Source organism: Cervus canadensis, chromosome 21 (assembly GCF_019320065.1).
Source record: "Cervus canadensis isolate Bull #8, Minnesota chromosome 21, ASM1932006v1, whole genome shotgun sequence".
In the NCBI taxonomy this organism is placed as follows: Eukaryota; Metazoa; Chordata; class Mammalia; order Artiodactyla; family Cervidae; genus Cervus; species Cervus canadensis.
The window spans coordinates 552,609-572,951 of record NC_057406.1 but is presented as its reverse complement, the minus strand read 5'-3'; the positions used below and the strand labels follow the sequence as shown (position 1 = coordinate 572,951).

Sequence of the window (20,343 nt, the reverse complement as noted above, 5' to 3'; positions counted from 1 at the left end):
CCAGGAAGCCCCAAGCCGCCATAACTCCCACCTCGTGCACACACAACCTCCCTCCTCGTGCACACACTCCCTCCTCGGGTGCACACACTCCCCCCTCGGTGCACAACACAACACTCCCCCTCGTGGCACACACACTCCCCTCGTGCACACACTCCCCCTCGTGGCGCACACAACTTCCCCCTCGTGCACACAACTCCCCCCTCGTGGCGCACACTCCCCCCTCGTGCGCACACTCCCCTCGTGCTGTCACGGAACTCCCTGGACCACTCTGCACACACATCCCCCCCGTGCACACCACTCCCTCGTGCACCACACACTTCCCACCTCGTGCACACACACTCACCCCCTCGTGCGCACAAACATCCCCTCGTGCCCACTACTCCCCCTCGTGCGCACACTCCCCTCGTGCGGCACACTTCCCCCCTCGTGCACACAAACACCCCCCCTCGTGCACACATTCATCCCCCCTCGTGCGCACACACTCCCCCGTCGTGCGGCACACTCCCCCTCGTGCGCACACTCCCTTTCGTGCGCACACTCCCTCCCCGTGCACACACACTCCCCTCTGCACACACTCCCCCTTCGTGCACAACCACTCCCACCTCGTGCACACACTCCCCCCTCGTGCACACACACTCCCACCTCGTGCACACACACTCCCCCCTCGTGCACACACTCCCCCCTCGTGCACACACTCCCCCCTCGTGCACACACTCCCTCCTTGTGCACACACACTCCCTCAGGTGTCCTTGGCTGCACACTTAGGACGGGGCGTCACAGTTGGGGGGTGTTAGTGTTCCAGTGCTTACACGTGGTGGGAGAAGCGACCCCCGAGGTCAGGATCTGTAACACCCTCCCAAAACCTGGTTTTAGGAAACGTCTGAATTGGTGCCAGCCTTGTAGGTGTCTGCTGTTTCCTCTGTGGTTGTGAGGTGTGTTTCTCTGATGATGTCTAAGGTTATGGATCTCCCTGTTTGTTGGCCATAAAGTTCCTTCATCTGTGAAATGCTTGCTCATGTCTTTTATTGAGTCATTTGATTTTTATTTGTAGGAGTTCTCTCTGTATTCTTTATATAGACCTTTCTTAGATTCATGCATTACAGATAACGTCCGTGAGTTTGTTACTTGATTTTTCACTTCTTAAAGTATCTTTTGAGTGACAGAAGGTGGTAGTTTTTATAGTGAAACGTACCTAGGATTTTGTACATTACTGCTTTTCATGTCTGGTCTTCTCTGGTGGCTCAGTTGTAAAGAATCCACCCACAAATGGAGAAGATGCAGTTTCGATCCTTGGGTCGGGAAGATCCCCTGGAGAAGGGAATGGCAACCCACTCCAGTATTGTTGCCTGGGAGATTTCATGGACAGAGAAGCCTGGCCGGCTGCAGTCCATGGGGTCACAAAGAGTCAGACAAGACTGTGTGACTGAGCACACACGCATGCTTTTCACATCTGATTTAAGAGGTCTCGGTGTTTGGAACACAGCCAGATGGAAACGTCTTGAGGATAAATGGATGGTGCAGATGTGGAGTCGGCCTCTTGAGGGGTGTTTGCCTGTGAAAGCAGTAAAGACAGGAGAAAGAGACCAGTGAGTGAGGAGGCGCCCGAGGCCCAGAGGCCCTCCCTTGTTTGTGTGCTGACCAGGGAGCACGAGTGACTTGTGGGGACCCGGCTCTGGGCCCGGTTTGCAGGCCATGGTCTCTGGGGGCGGCGGCACATCCTCCTTGGGGCTGAGCTGGTACAGCAGGCAGAGTGCTGGTGAATGGGGGTGTCTGAGGGCTTGTGGCTGCTCTGAAACAGGAGGCAGGGTGCTCACAGAGGACGGGGAGGATGTAGATCTGAGTGAGGCGGCGGAGTGGGGGGCAGAAGCAACATAGCTGCAATTGGTGTGAGAGGAAACGGACTGAGGGACACAGACGGGAGGATGGGTGGGAGCGCTGTCGGATCTGAGCCCAGGAGAGACAGGGAGCAGGAAGCGGCTCAGGACCCCGGGCAGCTTCTTGACTCAGCATCGTCCAGGTGGGGCACGAAGGGGGCGGGACGGCCGCCATAAGTGAGTGAGAAAGCCCGGGGGCACTTCTCTGCGCAGAGGTTCTGCTCCAGATAAGTTTTTGTTTCCCTTTTTTGTTGTTCTTTTTTCCCCTGTTTTTATTCTTTTATCTATTTTCTTTTGGTTTATTTCTTCTTGTTTTTCTCCCAGATAATTTTTGATGGTTTACATTAAGTTACTGCCCCAAAGAAGAATAATGTCAAAGAATGTTCAAACTACTGTACAGTTGCACTCATTTCACAAAATCCTTCAAGCTAGGCTTCAGCAGTACATAATGCAACAACTTCCAAGATATACAACCTGGGTTTCAGAGAGGCAAAGGAAACAGAGATCAAATTGCAGATATTTGTTGGATCCTGGACAAAGCAAGGGAGTTGAAGGAAAACATCTGTTTCTTTGCACTAAGACCTTTGACTGTGTGGATCATAACAAACTGTGAAATATTCCTAAAGAAATGGGAATACCAGACCACCTTACCTGTCTCCTGAGAAACCTCTGTGCAGGTCAAAAAGCAACAGTTAGAATCAGACATGGAACAATGGACTGGTTCCAAATTGGGAAAGGAGTACAACAAGGCTATATATTGTCACCCTGCTTATTTAACTTGTATGAAAAGTATGTCATGTGAAATTCAGGACTGGATGATTCACAAGCTGGAATCAAGATTGCCAGGAGAAATACCAACAACCTTAGATATGCAGATGATACCACTCTAATGGCAGAGAATGAAGAGGAACTAAAGAGCCTCTTGATGAGTGTGAAGGAGGAGAGTGAAAAAAACTGGCTTGAAACTCAACATTCAAAAAACTAAGATTGTAGCATCCTGTCCCATCACTTCATGGCAAGTTCAGTTCAGTCGCTCAGTCATGTCCAACTCTTTGCGATCCCATGGATCACAGCATGCCAGGCCTCCCTGTCCATCACCAACTCCCAGAGCTTGCTCAAACTCATGTCCTTCAAGTCATTGATGTCATCCAACCATCTCATCCTCTGTCGTCCCCTTCTCCTCCTGCCTCCAGTCTTTCCCAATATCAGGGTCTTTTCCAGTGAGTCAGTTCTTCCCATCAGGTAGCCAAAGCATTGGAGCTTAAGCTTCAACATCAGTCCTTCCAATGAATATTCAGGACTGATTTCCTTTGGGATTGACTGGTTTGATCTCTTTGCAGTCCAAGAGACTCTCAAGAGTCTTCTCCAACACCACAGTTCAAAAGCATTAATTCTGCAGTGCTCAGCTTTCTTTATAGTCCAACTCTCACATCCATACATGACTACTGGAAAAACCATAGCTTTGACTAGACAGACTTTTTTCAGCAGAGTAACATCTCTGCTTTTTAATATGCTGTCTAGGTTGGTTATAGTTTTTTTTCCAAGGAGCAAGTGTCTTTTAATTTCATGGCTACAGTCACTATCTGCAGTGACTTTAGAGCCCAAAAAAATAGTCTATCACTGTTTCCATTCTTTCCCATCTATTTGCCATGAAGTGATGCCATGATCTTAGTTTTCTGAATGTTGAGTTTTAAGCCAACTCTCTCACTCTCCTCTTTCACTTTCATCAAGAGGCTCTTCAGTTCCTCTTTGCTTTCTGCCATCAGAGTAGTGTCATCTGTGTATCTGAGGATACTGATATTTCTCCCAGCAATCTTGCTTCCAGCTTAGACTTCCTCCAGCCCAGCATTTCTCATTATGTACTCTGCAGGTAAGTTAAATAAGCAGGGTGACAATATACAGCCTTGATGTACTCCTTTCCCAATTTGGAACTAGTCTGTTGTTCCATGTCCAGTTCTAACTGTTACTTCTTGACCTGCATACAGATTTTTCAGGAGGCAGATAAGGTTCAGAAAGAATGAAGAGATGGAGCCAAAGCAAAAACAAAGCCCAGTTTGGATGTGACTGGTGATGGAAGTAAAGTCTGATGCTCTAAAGGACAATATTGCATAGGAACCTGGAATGTTATATCCATGAATCAAGGTAAATTGGAATTGGTCAAACAGGAGATGGCAAGAGTGAACATTGGAAAAAAAAAAAAGAGTGAACATTGACATTTTAGGAATCAGTGAACTAAAATGGACTGGAATGGGCAAATTTAATTCAGATGACCATTATATCTACTACTGTGGGCAAGAATCCCTTAGAAGAAATGGAGTAGCCATCATAGTCAACAAAAGAGTCCAGAATGCAGTACTTGGGTGTAATCTCAAAAACAACAGAATGATCTGTGTTCATTTCCAAGGCAAACAATTCATTATCACAGTAATCCAAGTCTATGCCCCAACCACTAATGCTGAAGAAGCTGAAGTTGAACAGTTCTTTGAAGACCTACAAGACTTTCTAGGACTAACACCCCCCAAGAAATGTCCTTTTCATCATAGGGGACTGGAATGTAAACATAGGAAGTCAAGAGATACCTGGAGTAACAGGCAAGTTTGGCCTTGGAGTACAAAATGAAGCAGGACAAAGGTTAACGGTTTGGCCAAGAGAATGCACTGGTCACAGCAAACGCCCTTTTCCAGCAACTCAAGAGAAGACTCTACACATGGACACCACCAGATGATGATACTGAAATCAGATTGATTATATTCTTTGCAGCCAAAGATGGAGAAACTCTGTATAGTCAGCAAAAACAAGACCAGGAGCTGACTGTGGCTCAGATCATGAATTCCTTATTGCCAAGTTCAGACTTATATTGAAGAAAGTAGGGAAAACCACTAGGCCATTCAGGTATGACCTAAATCAAATCCCTTACGATTATACACTGGAGGTGAGAAATAGATTCAAGGGATTAGATCTGATAGAGTGAAGAACTATGGACGGAGGTTCATGACGTTGTACAGGAGGCAGTGATCAAGACCATCCCCAAGAAAAAGAAATGCAAAAAGGCAAAGTGGTTGTTTGAGGAGGCTTTACAAATAGCTGTGAAAAGAAGAGAAGCGAAAAGCAAAGGAGAAAAGGAAAGATATACCCATTTGAATGCAGAGTTCCAAAGAATAGCCAGGGGAGATAAGAAAGCTTTCCTCAGTGAGCAATGCACAGAAATAGAGGAAAACAATCGAATGGGAAAGACTAGAGATCTCTTCAAGAAAATTAGAGATACCAAGGGAACATTTCATGCAAAGATGGGCACAATAAAGGACAGGAATGGTATGGACCTAATAGAAGCAGAAGATATTAAGAAAAGGTAGCAAGAATACACAGAAGAACTATACAAAAAAGATCTTCATGACTCAGATATCCACGATGGCGTGATCACTCACCTAGAACCAGACATCCTGGAATGTGAAGTCAAGTGGGCCTTAGGAAGAATCACCACAAACAAAGCTAGTGGAGGTGATAGAATTCCAGTTGAGCTATTTCAAATCCTGAAAGATGATGCTGTGAAAGTGCTGCCCTCAATAGGCCAGCAAATTTGGAAAACTCAGCAGTGGCCACAGGACTGGAAAAGGTCAGTTTTCATTCCAGTCCCAAAGAAAGACAGTGCCAAAGAATGTTCAAACTACCGCACAATTGCACTCATCTCACATGCTAGCAAAGTAATGCTCAAAGTTCTCTAAGTGAGGTTTCAACAGTACATGAACCGAGATCTTCCAGATGTTCAAGCTGGATTTAGAAAAGGCAAAGGAACCAGAGATCAAATTGCCAACATCCGTTGGATCATGGAAAAAGCAAGAGAGTTCCAGAAAAGCATCTACTGCTTTATTTACTACGCCAAAGTCTTTGACTGTGTGGATCACAGCAAACTATGGAAAATTCTTAAAGAGATGAGAATACCAGACCACCTTTCCTGTCTCCTAAGAAGTCTGTATGCAGGTCAGGAAGCAACAGTTAGAACTGGACATGGAACCATAGATTGGTTCCAAATTGGGAAAGGGGTACATCAAGGCTGTATATTGTCACCCTGCTTATTTAACTTATATGCAGAGTACATCATGAGAAACACTGGGCTGGATGAAGCACAAGCTGGAATCAAGATTGCTGGGACAAATATCAATAACCTCAGATACACAGATCACACCACCTTTATGGCAGAAAGCGAAGAGGAACTGAAGAGCCTCTTGATGAAAGTGAAAGAGGAGAGTGAAAAAGTTGGCTTAAAACCCAACATTCAGAAAATGATGATCATGGCATCTGGTCCCATCACTTCATGGCAAATAGATGGAGAAACAGTGGAAACAGTGACAGATTTTAGGACAGGGAAGCCTGACATGCTGCAGTCCATGGGTTCGCAAGGAGTCGGACACAACTTAGCGACTGAACAACAGCAACAAAGTAAGTTACTCAAAATCAGATCCTTTCACACTTCAGAAAATCTGTATTTCCTCCTTGTTTTGAAAGTGAGAGGATGGATGACACAGCAGTGCAGCAGGTGAGACAGAACCAGGAGGCCAGGCCTCTCAGTGCACAGATGGTCCCGTCTTATGCTCCTTCACAAGTGTTTTTCCTCCTTACAAAAGTAGGTGTGCTGAGATACAATGATGATAAAATGGTTATGCCTGTTTAAAGTGTACAGTTTCATGATTCTGATGTTTGCACACCTCTTGGATCCATCTCCACAGTGAAGACCGCAGTTCCGCAGGTGTTTCCTGGTGCCCCGTCCTGCCTTGTCTGTGCCCCAGCGCCCAATCTCCAGAGGCTTGTTTTCATTTCATAGAATTTACGTTAATTGGAAACATACAGGACCTACTCTTTTTTTGGTGGCATCTTTCACTCAGCTAATTATCTTGAGATTCAGCCTACTTTTGCATGAATTCATTCCTTTTTATGAGTAACATTCCCTTATAAGACCATACCCTAGCTCACTAATCCAGGCACCTGTGGTTGGACACTGGCTTGTTGCTTGTCATGGCTGTCACAGATGAAGCTGCTGTGAGCATCACACCGAGTGTCTGTGTGGCCAGGCATTTCCACTGCTCTTGGGTAAGTGCCTGGCAGAGCCAGAGCTGTGTACAGCGGCTGGTGTACACTGGGCATCCGGAGGCCCTGCCAGGCCCTCCTCCGGTGGCTGCGCAGCCTTTGTGCCCACAGCGTGCGTGAGGTCCCACTTGCCCCACAAGCTTACAGCCGCTGGGTGGTTGGTCATGCTGCTGCTCGTGGCAGTGTGAGGTGTGCAGGGGGGGCTCCTGTGGTCTCGGCCATCTTCGCTCTGATGACCAACACTTGCTGGCCATCACTTGGCCTTGGTGAGAGTGCCTGCTCCCGTCTGTGGTTCACAGCCTCCATCATTTGCTTATTTTTGTTGGTCTGGAGAGTTGTTCACATATTCTCAGTGCAAGTCCTTTATGAGGTGTGTTTTTTGCAAGTGTGTCCTCAGACTGTGGCTTGTGTTCTCACTGTTTCTAGCAGTGCCTTTGGAATAGCAGAAGTTCTTAATTTTGATGACGTTCAGTGTACCAGTTTTGCTTTGATGGATTATGCTTTCGGTGACACGTTTAAGAAGTCTGCCAGATTCAAGGTCATGAGGGTTTTCTCTTACGTTTTCTTCTATAATAGAAATTTTACAGCTTGAAGTTTTATATTTATGGCTATGATCTGTTCCGTTTTTGCAGATGATGCCATGTGTGGATTGACTAGCGCCAGGGGGTATCCAGTTGTCTCAGTACCGTGTGTTGAAAAGACAGACTGTCCTTTGTCCAGTGAGTGACCTTTTCACCTTTTTGAAAGCCAGTTGACCTGTGCCTGTGGATCTGCTCCTAAGCTCTTGGCTCTGCTCCACGGATGCGTGTGTCTGTCTTGCAGCCACACCACAGAGTCTTGTCAGGGTGCCCTCGTGGGAAGTCGTAAAGTTGACGGGACAGCCTCCAGTGAGTCCCTCTTCTTCAGAATGGCGGCTGTCCTAGGTGTTGGCATTCTGTGGGGATTTTAGATTCAGCCTGTCAGTTTCTACAGAGAGCCTGTTGAGATTTTGGTCAGGATGACATGACGGACCCTTTAGGTCCACTTAAGGGACAATAGACATCTTTTTTTAATTGGAGTAGAGTTGACTTACAGTATTGTGTTAGTCTCCAGTGTACAGCAAAGCGATTAAGTTACGTATTTCTTTCAGATTCCCTTCCCGTTCTAGGTTATTGCAATAACCTTTTGGCCTCAAGCACTTCCTCATGCCTGCTCCTTTCTGCCTATGAAAGTCTTCTATTTTGAGCTGCTCCTCATGCTCCTTTCTGTCTGCGGTTTGGACTGCCTGATTCTAATCAGTTTTTGCTCTAATAAACTCTTAAAATTTTTAACATATGTCAGCTTATCTTTTAACTGTTTTGAATAAATTTCATAGGAGTGAATCTTCACCATCAGTTACTTCCCTTTTTAAAAATTTTTTTTTACTTGTCTTTGGCTCTGCTGAGTCTTTGTTGCTGAGCTCAGGCTGTCTCTAGTTGTGGCACGGCAGGCTTCCCATTGCGGTGGCTTCTCTTTTTAGCACAGGTTCTAGGCTCAAGGGCTCAGTAGTTGTGGTGCATGGACTTGGTTGCCCCACGGCATGTGGGCTCTTCCTGGGCCAGGGATCGAACCAGTGTCCGCTGCATTGCAAGGCAGACTCTTATCCACTGAACCACTAGGGAAGCTGAGAGTTACTAGATTGATGCAAACATAATTGCAGTTTCAGACTGTGACTTTTAAATCATTATAACTAGACTCAAACACATTTTTATTAGTCAAAATAGGAACCATTACAATCAATACATTTTTGCCAGCGAGAAATAAGTTTGTTTATTCCTGTAGTGCAAAAATCCATTCTTCAGGATTTGGTGAACTCTTGGAAAGCATTTTCTGCTTCCTGTTGGTTGTGGAAGTGTTTTTCCTGCAAAAAATTACCAAGATGCTTGAAGAAGATGTAGTTGGTTGGCAAGAGGTCTGGTGAAAATGGCAGATGAGGCAAAACTTTGCAGCCCAATTCATTCAACTTTTGAAGCACTGGTTGTGTGATGTATGAGGACGTTGTCGTGGAGAAGAACTGGGCCCTTTCTGTTGACCAATACGAGCTGCAGGCATTGCAGTTTTTGGTGCATCTCATCCATTTGCTGAGCATACTTCTCAGATGTAATGGTTTAGCCAGGATTTGGAAAGCTGTAGTGGATCAGACAGGCAGCAGATGACCAGTGACCATGACCTTTTCTGGTGCAAGTTTGGCTTTGGGAATTGCTTTGGAGCTTCTTGGTCCAGCCACTGAGCTGGTCGTTGCCGGTTTTCATGTAAAATCTACCTTTTGTCGCACATCACAATCTGACCGGGAAATGGTTTGTTGTTGTTGGGTCTAGAGTAAGAAAATGACACTTCAGAACGATGATTTTGATTTTTAGTCAGCTCATAAGGCACCCACTTACCAGGTTTTTCACCTTTCCAATTTGCTTCGAGTGCCGAACAAGCATAGAATGGTCAACATTGAGTTCTTTGGCAGCTTCTCGTGTAGTTGTAAGAGGATCAGCTTCAATGATGGTTCTCAGCTGGTCGTTGTCAACTTCTGACAGCCAGCCACTATGCTCCTGTCTTCAAGGCACTCGTCTCCTTTGCAAAACTTGAACCTCGACTGCACTGTACGTTCACTAGCATTCCTAGACCAAGTGAGCTGTTGATGTTGTGAGTTGTCTCTGCTGGTTTATGACCCATTCTGAACTTGAATAAGAAAGTAGCTCAAATGTGCTTTTTGTCAAACATTATTTCCATAATCTAAAATAAATATAAGTAGTTAAGTCAGTAACAAAAAAGACATAAAGCGAGAAATGTTCGTTAAAATAATGTATAATGTAGCTGCATTTATTTAAGAATGTGTTCCAGTATCAAATGGCAAAGTTCAACAGTGGGAAACCAAAATTACTTTTTCACCAACCTAATACTTTCCCACTGATGCAGCATTGTTGCTATTTCTCTGACACTTCACAGGCTCTATTTTCTTTTTTTCTACTTGTTCACTTTGTACATTAAACAGAGATAGGCCCAGAAAGGAAGGCACCTGCTACCCTGACACATTTAAAGTTTTCCTGGTAAACTCCTGGCATCCTGATGACAGCCTCATGGCCGGTGGGGCTTCTGATGCTGCCTAGCCTGGGCTCTGAGCGCCCGTCTGCTGAGGCGCCAGGCCCTGACCTATGTTGCTTTCTCCACTGCAGGACCACCAGCAGACGATGCCACTTTGCACTTGAACAGGTCATCCACTTGGGGGTAAAAGGTACTACTTTTGGGGGATGGTAGTGTTATATCTTCCTGGAGTATTTTAGAAGCTTCCTATAGAATTTTGTGTAAATCAGTTTCTTCAGCTGTACATTAGAAGTGAATTGAAAAAAAAAAAGAAGTGAATTGAAATTCTGATATCCAGTGTTTTTTCTGTTGGGGAGGTTCATTGTTTTCTGACAATTTCAAGTATGTAGAAATAGCACGCTTAAATTATTAACAATAAAATGATTTTACTCTGCTTCCCCATCTTAATATAAGTCGTTTGTAGGCTACAAATGAACAAGAAAGTGGCGTGGTTGCAAAGAACATGCGGTGCTGGCGTTACGCTGCAGCTGAGGAGCAGACCCGGGGCAGGGAGCAGGGGGTGCACAGACATGCGTGTCTTCTCTGTTCACCTTTCTTAAGCTTCTCAGTAATAACTGCCTTCTCGTGTTGTCTTGTTTTAAAAGTGTTGTTTCCAGAAGAAATCATTTTACAGCCTCCCCAGGTGACATGGAATTGGACCCATGCACAAGACACCAAAAATGACGGACAGTCTACCTCCAAGGTACTGATTTGATATGTGTAAATAGATAATAGTTTCCTCTCAGTTTACTGGTGCATCAGAGGAGTATAGTGAGTGTAGTTCACAAATAACCCCACATCGCAATGAAAGTAAAACTAACTATTCACTATGTAAAGTCTGTTTACCCTTACATGTAGGGTAATGACAGCTGCAATATATTGGGGAATAATAGGGGAAAGGAAGATAAGGATATATTGTGTGAGCATGTAGTTTTATTTTTTTGTTTTTATTTATTTACTTTTTAATTTTTTAATTGAAATCTAATTGCTTTACAGAATTTTGTGGTTTTCTGTCATTCATAGACAAGAATCAGCCATAGGCACACCCATGTCCCCTCGCTCCCGGACCTCCCTCCACATCCCACCCTCCCGCCTGTCGCAGGTTCAGTTCCCCGAGTCATACAGAGCCTTCCCACTGCCCATCTGTCTCACATGTTATTGTGAATTTCCACGTTACTGTCTCCATACATCTCCCCTTCTCCCTCCTCTCCTCCCCCCGTGTGCATAGGTTCAGAGCTCTTTCTCTGAAAGAGAAATTAAGAAATCAATCCCATTCACCATTGCAACAAAAAGAATTAAAATCTAGGAATAAACTTACCTAAGGTGAAAAAAGACCTGTATACAGAAAACTATAAGACACTAATGAAGGAAATCAGTTCAGTTCAGTTCAGTTGCTCAGTCGTGTCCGATTCTTTTGACCCCATGAACCACAGCACACCAGGCCTCCCTGTCCATCACCAACTCGCAGAGTTTACTCAAACTCACATCCATCAGCTCAGTGATGCCATCCAACCATCTCATCCTCTGTCATCCCCTTCTCCTCCTGCCCTCAATCTTTCCCAACATCAGGGTCTTTTCTAATGAGTCAGTTCTTTGCATCAGGTGGCCAAAGGATTGGTGTTTCAGCTTCAACATCAGTCCTTCCAATGGCTATTCAGGACTTATCTCTTTTAGGATGGACTGGTTGGATCTCTTTGCAGTCCAAGGGACTCTCAAGAGTCTTCTCCAACACCACAGTTAAAAAGCATCAATTCTTCAATGCTCAGCTTTATTTATAGTCTAACTCTCACATCCATACATGACTACTGGAAAAACCATAACTTTCATTAGATGGGCCTTTGTTGGTAAAGTAATGTCTCTGCTTTTTAATATGCTGCCTATGTTGGTCATAACTTTTCTTCCAAGGAGTAAGTGTCTTTTAATTTCATGGCTGCAGTCACCATCTGCAGTGATTTTGGAGCCTAAGAGAGTAAAGTCTGTCGCTGTTTCCATAGTTTCCCCATCTATTTGCCATGAAGTGATGGGACTGGATGCCATGATCTTAGTTTTCTGAATGTTGAGTTTTAAGCCAACTTTTTCACTCTCCTCTTTCACTTTCATAAAGAAACTCTTCAGTTCCTCTTTGCTTTCTGCCGTAAGGGTAGTGTCATCTGCATATCTGAGATTGTTGATATTTCTCCCAGCAATCTTGATTCCAGCTTGTGCTTCATCCAGCCCAGTGTTTCTCATGATGTACTCTGCATATAAGTTAAATAAGCAAGGTGACAATATACAGCCTTGACATACTCCTTTTCCTATTTGGAACCAGTCTGTTGTTTCATGTCCAGTTCTAACTATTGCTTCCTGACCTGCATACAGGTTTCTCAAGAGGCAGGTCAGATGGTCTGGTATTCCCATCTCTTTAAGAATTTTCCACAATTTATTGTGATCCACACAGTCAAAGGCTTTGGCATAGTCAATAAAGCAGAAATAGATGTTTTTCTGAAACTCTTTTGCTTTTTCAGTGATCCAGTGGATTTTGGCAATTTGATCTCTGGTTCCACTTCCTTTTCTAAATCCAGCTTGAATTGGATTCAGAAAACTGGATGTTCATGGTTCACGTGTTGTTGAAGCCTGGTTTGGAGAATTTTGAGCATTATTTTACTAGCGTGTGAGATGACTGCAGTTTTGAGGTAGTTTGAGCATTCTTTGGCATTGCCTTTCTTTGGGATTGGAGTGAAAACTGACCTTTTCCAGTCCTGTGGCCACTGCTGAGTTTTCCACATTTGCTGGCATATTGAGGGCAGCACTTTCACAGCGTCATCTTTCAGGATTTGAAAGAGCTCAACTTGAATTCCATCACCTCCACTAGCTTTGTTCGTAGTGATGCTTCCTAAGGCCCACTTGACTTCACATTCTAGGATGTCTGGCTCTAGGTGAGTGATCACACCATTGTGGTTATCTGGGTCATGAAGATCTGTTTTGTATAGTTCATCTGTGTATTGTTGCCACCTCTTCTTAATATCTTCTACTTCTGTTAAGTCCATAACATTTCTGTCCTTTATTGTTCCCATCTTTGCATGAAATGTTCTCTTGGTATCTCTAATTTTCTTGAAGAGATCTCTAATCTTTCCCATTCGATTGTTTTCCTCTATTTTTGTGCATTGATCACTGAAGACAGATTTCTCATCTCTCCTTGCTGTTCTTTGGAACTCTGCATTCAAATGGATATATCTTTCCTTTTCTGCTTTGCTTTTCACTTCTCTTCCTTTCACAGCTATTTGTAAGGCGTCCTCAGACAGCCACTTTGCCTTTTTGCATTTCTTTTTCCTGGGCATGGTCTTCATCCCTGCTCCTGTGCAGCGTCACGCACCTCCGTCCATAGTTCATCAGGCTCTCTGTGTGTCAGATCTAGTCCCTTGAATCTGTTTCTCACTTCCACTGTATTATTGTAAGGGATTTGATTTAGGTCATACCTGAATGGCCTAGTGGTTTTCCCTACTTTCTTCAATATAAGTCTGAATTTGGCAATAAGGAGTTCATGATCTGAGCTACAGTCAACTCCCGGTCTTGTTTATGCTGACTATATAGAGCTATAACATAACACCATAGGTAAAGGTAAGCTCAAAATGGATTAAAGACCTAAATGTAAGACCAGAGACTATTAAACTCTTCACGAAGAATGTAGACAGAACACTTCATGACATGAATCAAAGCAAGATCTTCTATGACCCATCTCCTAGAGTAATGGAAATATAAACAAAAATAAACAAGTGGTACCTAATTAAACTTAAAAGCTTTTGCACAACAAAGGAAACCACACACAAGGTGAAAAAACAGCCCTCAGAGTGGGAGAAAATAATAGCAAAGGAAACAAGTGACAAAGAATTAATTTCCAAAATACAAAACCAGCTCATGTAACTCAATACCAGAAAAGCAAACATCCAAATCAAAAGTTGGGAAAGGGACCTGAAGAGACAGTTCCCCAAAGAGGACGCACAGGCGGCCAACAAGCACTTGGGAAGATGCCCAGCGTCAGTCATTGTTAGAGAATGCACATCAAACCACAGTGAGATAGCCACCTCACACCGGTCAGCGTGGGCATCATCAGAAAGTCTACAAGCAATTAATGCTGGAGAGAGTGTGGGAGCGGGAACACTCTGGCATTGCTGTTGGGAATGTAAAATGATGGAAGATGGTGTGGAGACTCCTTAAAAACTAGGAATAAAACCACCATATGACCCAGCAATCCCACTCCTAGGCATATATCCTGAGGAAATCAAAACTGAAAGGGACACATGAATCCCAATATTCATTCCAGCACTGTCTGCAATGGCTACAACATGGAAGCAGCTTAGATGTCTGTCGACAGATGAATGGGTAAAGCAGCCGTGGTACATATACACAATGGAATACTACGTGGCCATAAAAAGGAATGCATTTGAGTCTGTTCTAATGAGGTGGATGAAACTAGAGCCTGTTATACGAGTGAAGTAGTAAGTCAGAAAGAGAAATATAAATATCGTATGCTGACACCTACATATGGAATCTGAAGAGATGACACTGATGAATTTATTTTCAGGGCAGCAGTGGAGAAACAGACATAGAGAACAGACCTGTGGACACGGTGGGAGGAGAGGAGGGAGAAGAGGAGATGTGTGGAGGGAGTAACGTGGAAATTGACAATACCAGATATGAGATGGACGGGCAACGGGGATTCGTGTACGACTCAGGGAACTGAATCGGGGGCTCTGCCACGGGGGGGGGGGGGGGGGGGGGGGGGGGGGGGGGGGGGGCGTGGGTGTGCCTGCGGCTGATTCTTGTTCATGTGTCACAGAAAAGCACAAAACTTTTACTTCTTCTCCGATTTGGATTCCTTTTATTTCTTTTTCTTCTCTAATTGTCATAGCTGGGACTTCCAAGACTATGTGAAATAATTGTGGTAAGAGTGGACACCCTTGTCTTGTTCCTTAGCTTAGAGGGAGTGCTTTTAGTTTTTCACCATTGAGAATAATGTTTGCTGTGGACTTTTCATATATGGCCTTTACCATGTTGAGGTAGTTTCCTTCTATGCCCATTTTTTGGAGTGTTTTTATCATAAATGGATGCTGAATTTTGTCAAAGGCTTTTTGTGCATCTATTGAGATGATCATATGGTTTTTATCTTTCAATTTGTTGATACGGTGTATCACATTGATTGATGTGCATATATTGAAGAATCCTTGCATCCCTGGAATAAACCTGACTCGATCATGGTGTATGAGCTTTTTAATGTGTTCTGTTTAAAAATTCTGTTTGCTAGAATTTGTTGAGGACTTTTGCATCTATGTTCATCAGGGATATGGCCTGTACTTTTCTTTTTTTGTGTTGTCTTTACCTGGTTTTAGTATCAGGGTAATTGTGGCCTCATAGAATGAGTTTGGAAGTGTTCCTTCCTCTGTGATTTTTTGGAAGAGTTTCAGAAAAATAGGCATTAGCTCTTCTCTGAATGTTTGATAGAATTCCCCTGTGAAGCCGTTGGCCCTGGCCTTTTGTTTTGGGGGAGATTTTTGATCACTGTTTCGATTTCAGTGTTTGTAATTGGGTTGTTCATAATTTCTGTTTCTTCCTGGTTTAGTCTTGGGAGGTTGATTTTTTCTAAGTACCTGTCCATTTCCTCTAAGTTGTCCATTTTACTAGCATATAGTTGCTCATAATATTCTCTCATGATCCTTTGTATTTCTGTGTTATCTGTTATAACCTCTCCTTTTTCATTTCTAATTTTATTGATTTCGTTTTCCTCCCTTTTTTTCTTGATGAGTCTGGCTAGTGGTTTGTCAATTTTGTTTATCTTCTCAAAGAACCAGCTTTTAGTTTAATTAATCTTTGCTCCGTAGTTTTATTTTTAAGTTACATGGTTTTTGTGTACACTCAGGCACGTTTTTATCATCACACATGCATAGAAGACCTCTGAAAGTGCTGCACACCAAGAACATTATTCTTTTGTGATCTTTGTGCAGGTTACAAGGGTATTTTTTAATGTACAATCATTAGGTCCGTAAATACGTATTATGTGCCAGATATTGTTCTAGGCTCTACGTTTTATTTTCAAGAGTAAAGTAGAAGTGGTTTTATTTATCACTGAATTTCCATTAACAAGAAAAACCCTTCATGCCACAGGTTACAGCTTGTAACTTATAATTCTCTGCTGTTGGAATTTGGTTTTTTGAGCATGCTTTGACTTTATAGTAAATACAGATTTTTAAATTATATCTGACATGTATAAACCTTTTTACTACTTTGTAGCCCCTCTCCAAAAATGGAGAAATGATAGGTTTAGAATGCCTGCACAACCACAGAGAATTCTCTAAAGGTTTGCATTAAAATCATCTGCCATATAACTGGTACCTGAACTCACTTTTGCTCTGAAAAATAGAAAGAGGTCTTCATTGAACAAAGATGCAATGTCATCTGCAAAACTGTGTTTTCACCTCATTTCCTGGCCCATCCCACTGCCCGATTCTCAGGAAGTATTGCTGTTTTAGTGGATCACAGTCCTGATGAGCTGAATCTTAGCACTTTAAATGTAGAGCATTGTCCTATTACAGATTAGCCAGGTTGCAGACAAAGCACCCAGCCAAGGTGGAATTGCAGGGAGTGGTTTTACCTTCCCACCTAAATGATTAAAAATCAGAATACATGAAGCAACAGGTTCAGAGCTTGATCAGTGATTCCTGAGAGAAGAAACAAGGAGCAGCCACTGTGGTCACCCCAGCCCCTGCTACCAGCCTTCAGAGCTCCCAGGTCGGGGAGCCCAGAGCCAGAGCCAGTGTCTGCCTCATGGAGGAGGCAGCGTTTTCACTAAATGGCCAGTGGTGTGTTTTGATCAACTTCAAGTGGAGATGGGTTTGGGAAAGATACTGCTTCTGTGAAAATGCCCCCTTTTCTCCATTAGAGGTACACTCCTTCAGCTCTGATATTCATATTCCAGTAAGTTATTTTGTTCTCACTGTTAAACACAAAAAGAACATAAAAAGCCTTGCACGGGACTTCCCTGGTGGTCCAGTGGTTAAGATTCTGTGCTCCCAATGCAGGGGCCTGGGTTTGATCCCCAGTCAGGGAACTAAGATTCCACATGCTGCAACTAAGAGTTTGCATGCCACAATCCAGCACAGCCAAATAAATTTTTTTTTTTAAAAAAAGACACAAGACAATGAAAAGACAAGTGACAGACTGAAAATATTTGCACATCACTTTATCTGATAAAAGATTTGTATCAAGACTACATATTGAAGAATTTTGCAAATTGAATAGTAAAGAAGATTTTTAATGAACCAATACCTGAGCAGATGTTGTACAGATGAACCACGTACAGGTGAGATGACCGCAAGAAGATGCTCGGTGTTAGTCGTTACGGAAACACACGGCCAGTGAGACCCCACCACACGCCTGCTGATGTGGCCTCACTGCGCTCGCTGGTGGGAACACAGACCTGACTGGACACGGGATGAGTGCTTGAGCAGGAGATCGCCCACAGCCTGCAGTGCGGGCGTCTCCCCGGGGGCGGTGGGAGCACGTGCACTGCAGCCTCCCTTGCAGTGGCGCAGCCTCAGAAACAGTCTGTGTCCATCCACGGACAATAGGCCGGCAGTCAGTTTGTTCTCACCGTGAATGTCTTCTCAGCAAGGAAGAGGGTAACATCCGTGTACACACAGCCCAAAGGAGTCTCCAGACCTCCAGTTGTGCTGTGTGGAGATGTCAGAAAGCCTGCGTCTGTGCGCTTCTGTGACTAGAACCTTCTGGAAGATGCACGTCAGTCTGCAACAGCAGGAGGGTGTACGGGGGTGCTTGGGGACTGAGAGGCAGACTTGCTTTCTTGCGGTGATGGGTTTACGGGTGTGCATGTGTCCAGACCCGCCCAGTTACTCGCTTTGGCAGTCCACTCCTTACTGTGTGTCTGTTCTCTGTCAAACAGACGATGCTGGGAGGGCGGATTGCTGTGATCTCTTGGACTGAAATTTGATAAAAGAAAAAAACTTTTCAGTGTGAAAACCTGTATAGAAATTTTACTTTGGGAATTTACGCTGTAAAAGTAATCAGGTGATTACACAAGCATGTGTGTGCAGAGGTGTTTATTACCACGTTGTTTATAATGAGAAATTTGAAAAATAGTTCCATTGGTCCATGTCAGATTCAGTTTATGTTTAAACACATGCAAAACCAGTTCCTCAGCAGGATCCTGACCAGTAGACAAGGAAGCAGCCCCAGGGCCGCCTCGTACCCAAGAGGCAGGTGAGGGTCTGCCCGGGGCCGAGTCCTCGCCGAGCTCACGGGGCCCCTTCACACACGGAGAGGAGGACCTGGGGCCCCAGGAGCAAGGGCTGAGCTTGCAGTCAGCCCCGGTGGGTTCTCCTCGCAGATGAGCAGGCTCCAAGGGAAGAGCAGACATCCTGGACTCAAGGAGAATATAGTCCTTTTTAGCAGTTTTTATTAGATATTCTGCATTCGCGTTACATCTGAAAGGGATGACCTGTGATCTGTGCAGAGAGCTGTTAAGTCAATAAGACAAGCATTTGATGATTATTTACATTCACACTTTAAGCCTGCGTGAACACAAAGCTTTCTTTTTAAGCAATTTTTTTGGCGTGATTTTTTTCTAGAATAGGAAAGCCGTGAAGGACCAAACTAAGCAAGCCCCAGAGGAGCACCAGGCAGGTGCCCAGGACACACCAGGGCCGCGGGCCTTCGCCACAGAGATCAGCAGGCTGGGTGAGTCTGGGACCAGGCTGGCTCCTGCAGGCCTGGAGGGGAGACGTCTGGGGCTGCCGGGGAACACATGCTCTGGCCTTGGTGGTGGCTGTTGTTGTCCACCTGTCACCGCAACATCTGACACCTTGGTGACACTGTCCAAGTGAAATGGGGAGGGGCGAGTGGCCTGGGCTTTTGTAGTCAGCCAGCTGTCCTGGTGAGTGATGCTGAGCGGGTCTTGAAGGGCCCTGCCTGTGACCCACTGACCATCTCTCCCTGACGCAGTCAGTGGATCCCCGAAGGCGAGAGAAAAGGAGTTTTTCAACCCCATGCTCAACGAGAACCAGAAGCTGGCAGTGAGGAGGATCCTGAGCGGAGACTGCCGCCCAATCCCCTACGTGCTCTTCGGGCCTCCGGGGACGGGGAAGACGGTGACCATCATAGAGGCCATCCTGCAGGTAACGGCCGGGCAGTGTCGCGGGAGGTGTAGCCTTGTGCGCCTGCCATCAGAACGTGTTGGTGCAGACCTTGGGATCAGAGCATGGGAAACAGCTTAGAAAATCTCATTTGCTTTGCATGTAGCAGTTTGCTATGTGGCTTTAGGCTTCTGAGAGCTGGTGTCCTCAGTTTACAAAGGAGTTGCTTCATTTCAGAACAGTCAACTGCAGATGTTTCTGGTGCCTCAATCTAGATTGAAACTGAGTTTGTGGAAAGAGAGGGTGTGCTCAGTGTCCTGCATCGCTGGGGACCCGGCTTGACCCACAGGCACCCAGACCTGGTGCACGGTTTCCCAGGGTCCTGGCTGGGCAGTTTAGGGGCTGGGAGACACGATGGCCAGGTCAGGGCTCTGGCCACGAGGGGTGACGTGGGCCAGGTGGCAGGTCTGCATCCAGAGCCCTCGTGGCGGGGCGTGGTGCTGGCTGCTGACCATTCCCTCTTTGCCTTCCATGTGTCCTGGGGAAGGTCTTCCATGCTCTGCCAGACAGCCGGATCCTGGTGTGTGCACCCTCCAACAGCGCGGCCGACCTTGTGTGCCTGCGGCTGCACGAAAGCCGGGCGCTGCGTCCAGGCACCATGGTCCGCGTGAACGCCACCTGCAGGTTTGAGGAGGTGAGCACCCTCCCCAGCCTCGTGCACACCGCCGCAGGCCCCGGGAGGGCCATTTCCGTGCTGGTGTCCAGTGGTGGCCGGGCAGTCCCAGCTCTGTGAGGCGATGACGCTCCTGCTTGCCTCCCCCAGATGTGTACTTGCTTTTCGGTTCTGTTCTGTTGGTTTGCTATAAAGGTTTCCAGTTTGGTTAGCAAAAAAGATTAGAAAGCATGTACAGTTGTTTTGGGGAAGGATCTGCAGGATTCTCTTGTTATATTCATGGTTCTAGCATCTGTAAGACGCGGATTATGTTGATGAGAAAACGTAAGACGTTTTGATTTAAGAAAACAATCTAAAAAAAAAAAGGAAAACAATCTTACATCATTACGTAGTCCAGATAAAAAGGGCAGCAGAACAGGCTTATTGTTGAGAATTCCATTCAGCTTTGTGATTACGTCCAGTTTAAAGAATCACTCGGTAACCCTAAGGGTGGCCTCTT

At 45.1% G+C, this 20,343-nt stretch overlaps 1 protein-coding gene and 1 non-coding gene across 2 annotated transcripts in view; both read left to right on the top strand.

Annotated features, from left to right (window-relative positions):
- LOC122423844 (RNA helicase Mov10l1-like) overlaps positions 1–20,343 on the top strand; it is a 57,993-nt gene that overhangs the window by 31,897 nt on the left and 5,753 nt on the right. The window contains exons 14-18 of the mRNA XM_043441263.1: positions 10,142–10,200; positions 10,655–10,752; positions 18,668–18,776; positions 19,041–19,213; positions 19,719–19,928. Of these exons, the coding sequence (XP_043297198.1) occupies positions 10,142–10,200; positions 10,655–10,752; positions 18,668–18,776; positions 19,041–19,213; positions 19,719–19,928 (649 nt within the window). The remainder of the gene's footprint in view (positions 1–10,141; positions 10,201–10,654; positions 10,753–18,667; positions 18,777–19,040; positions 19,214–19,718; positions 19,929–20,343) is intronic.
- On the top strand, positions 17,059–17,130 carry TRNAG-CCC. Its single transcript has one exon. It is a non-coding gene; the product is annotated as a tRNA-Gly (tRNA).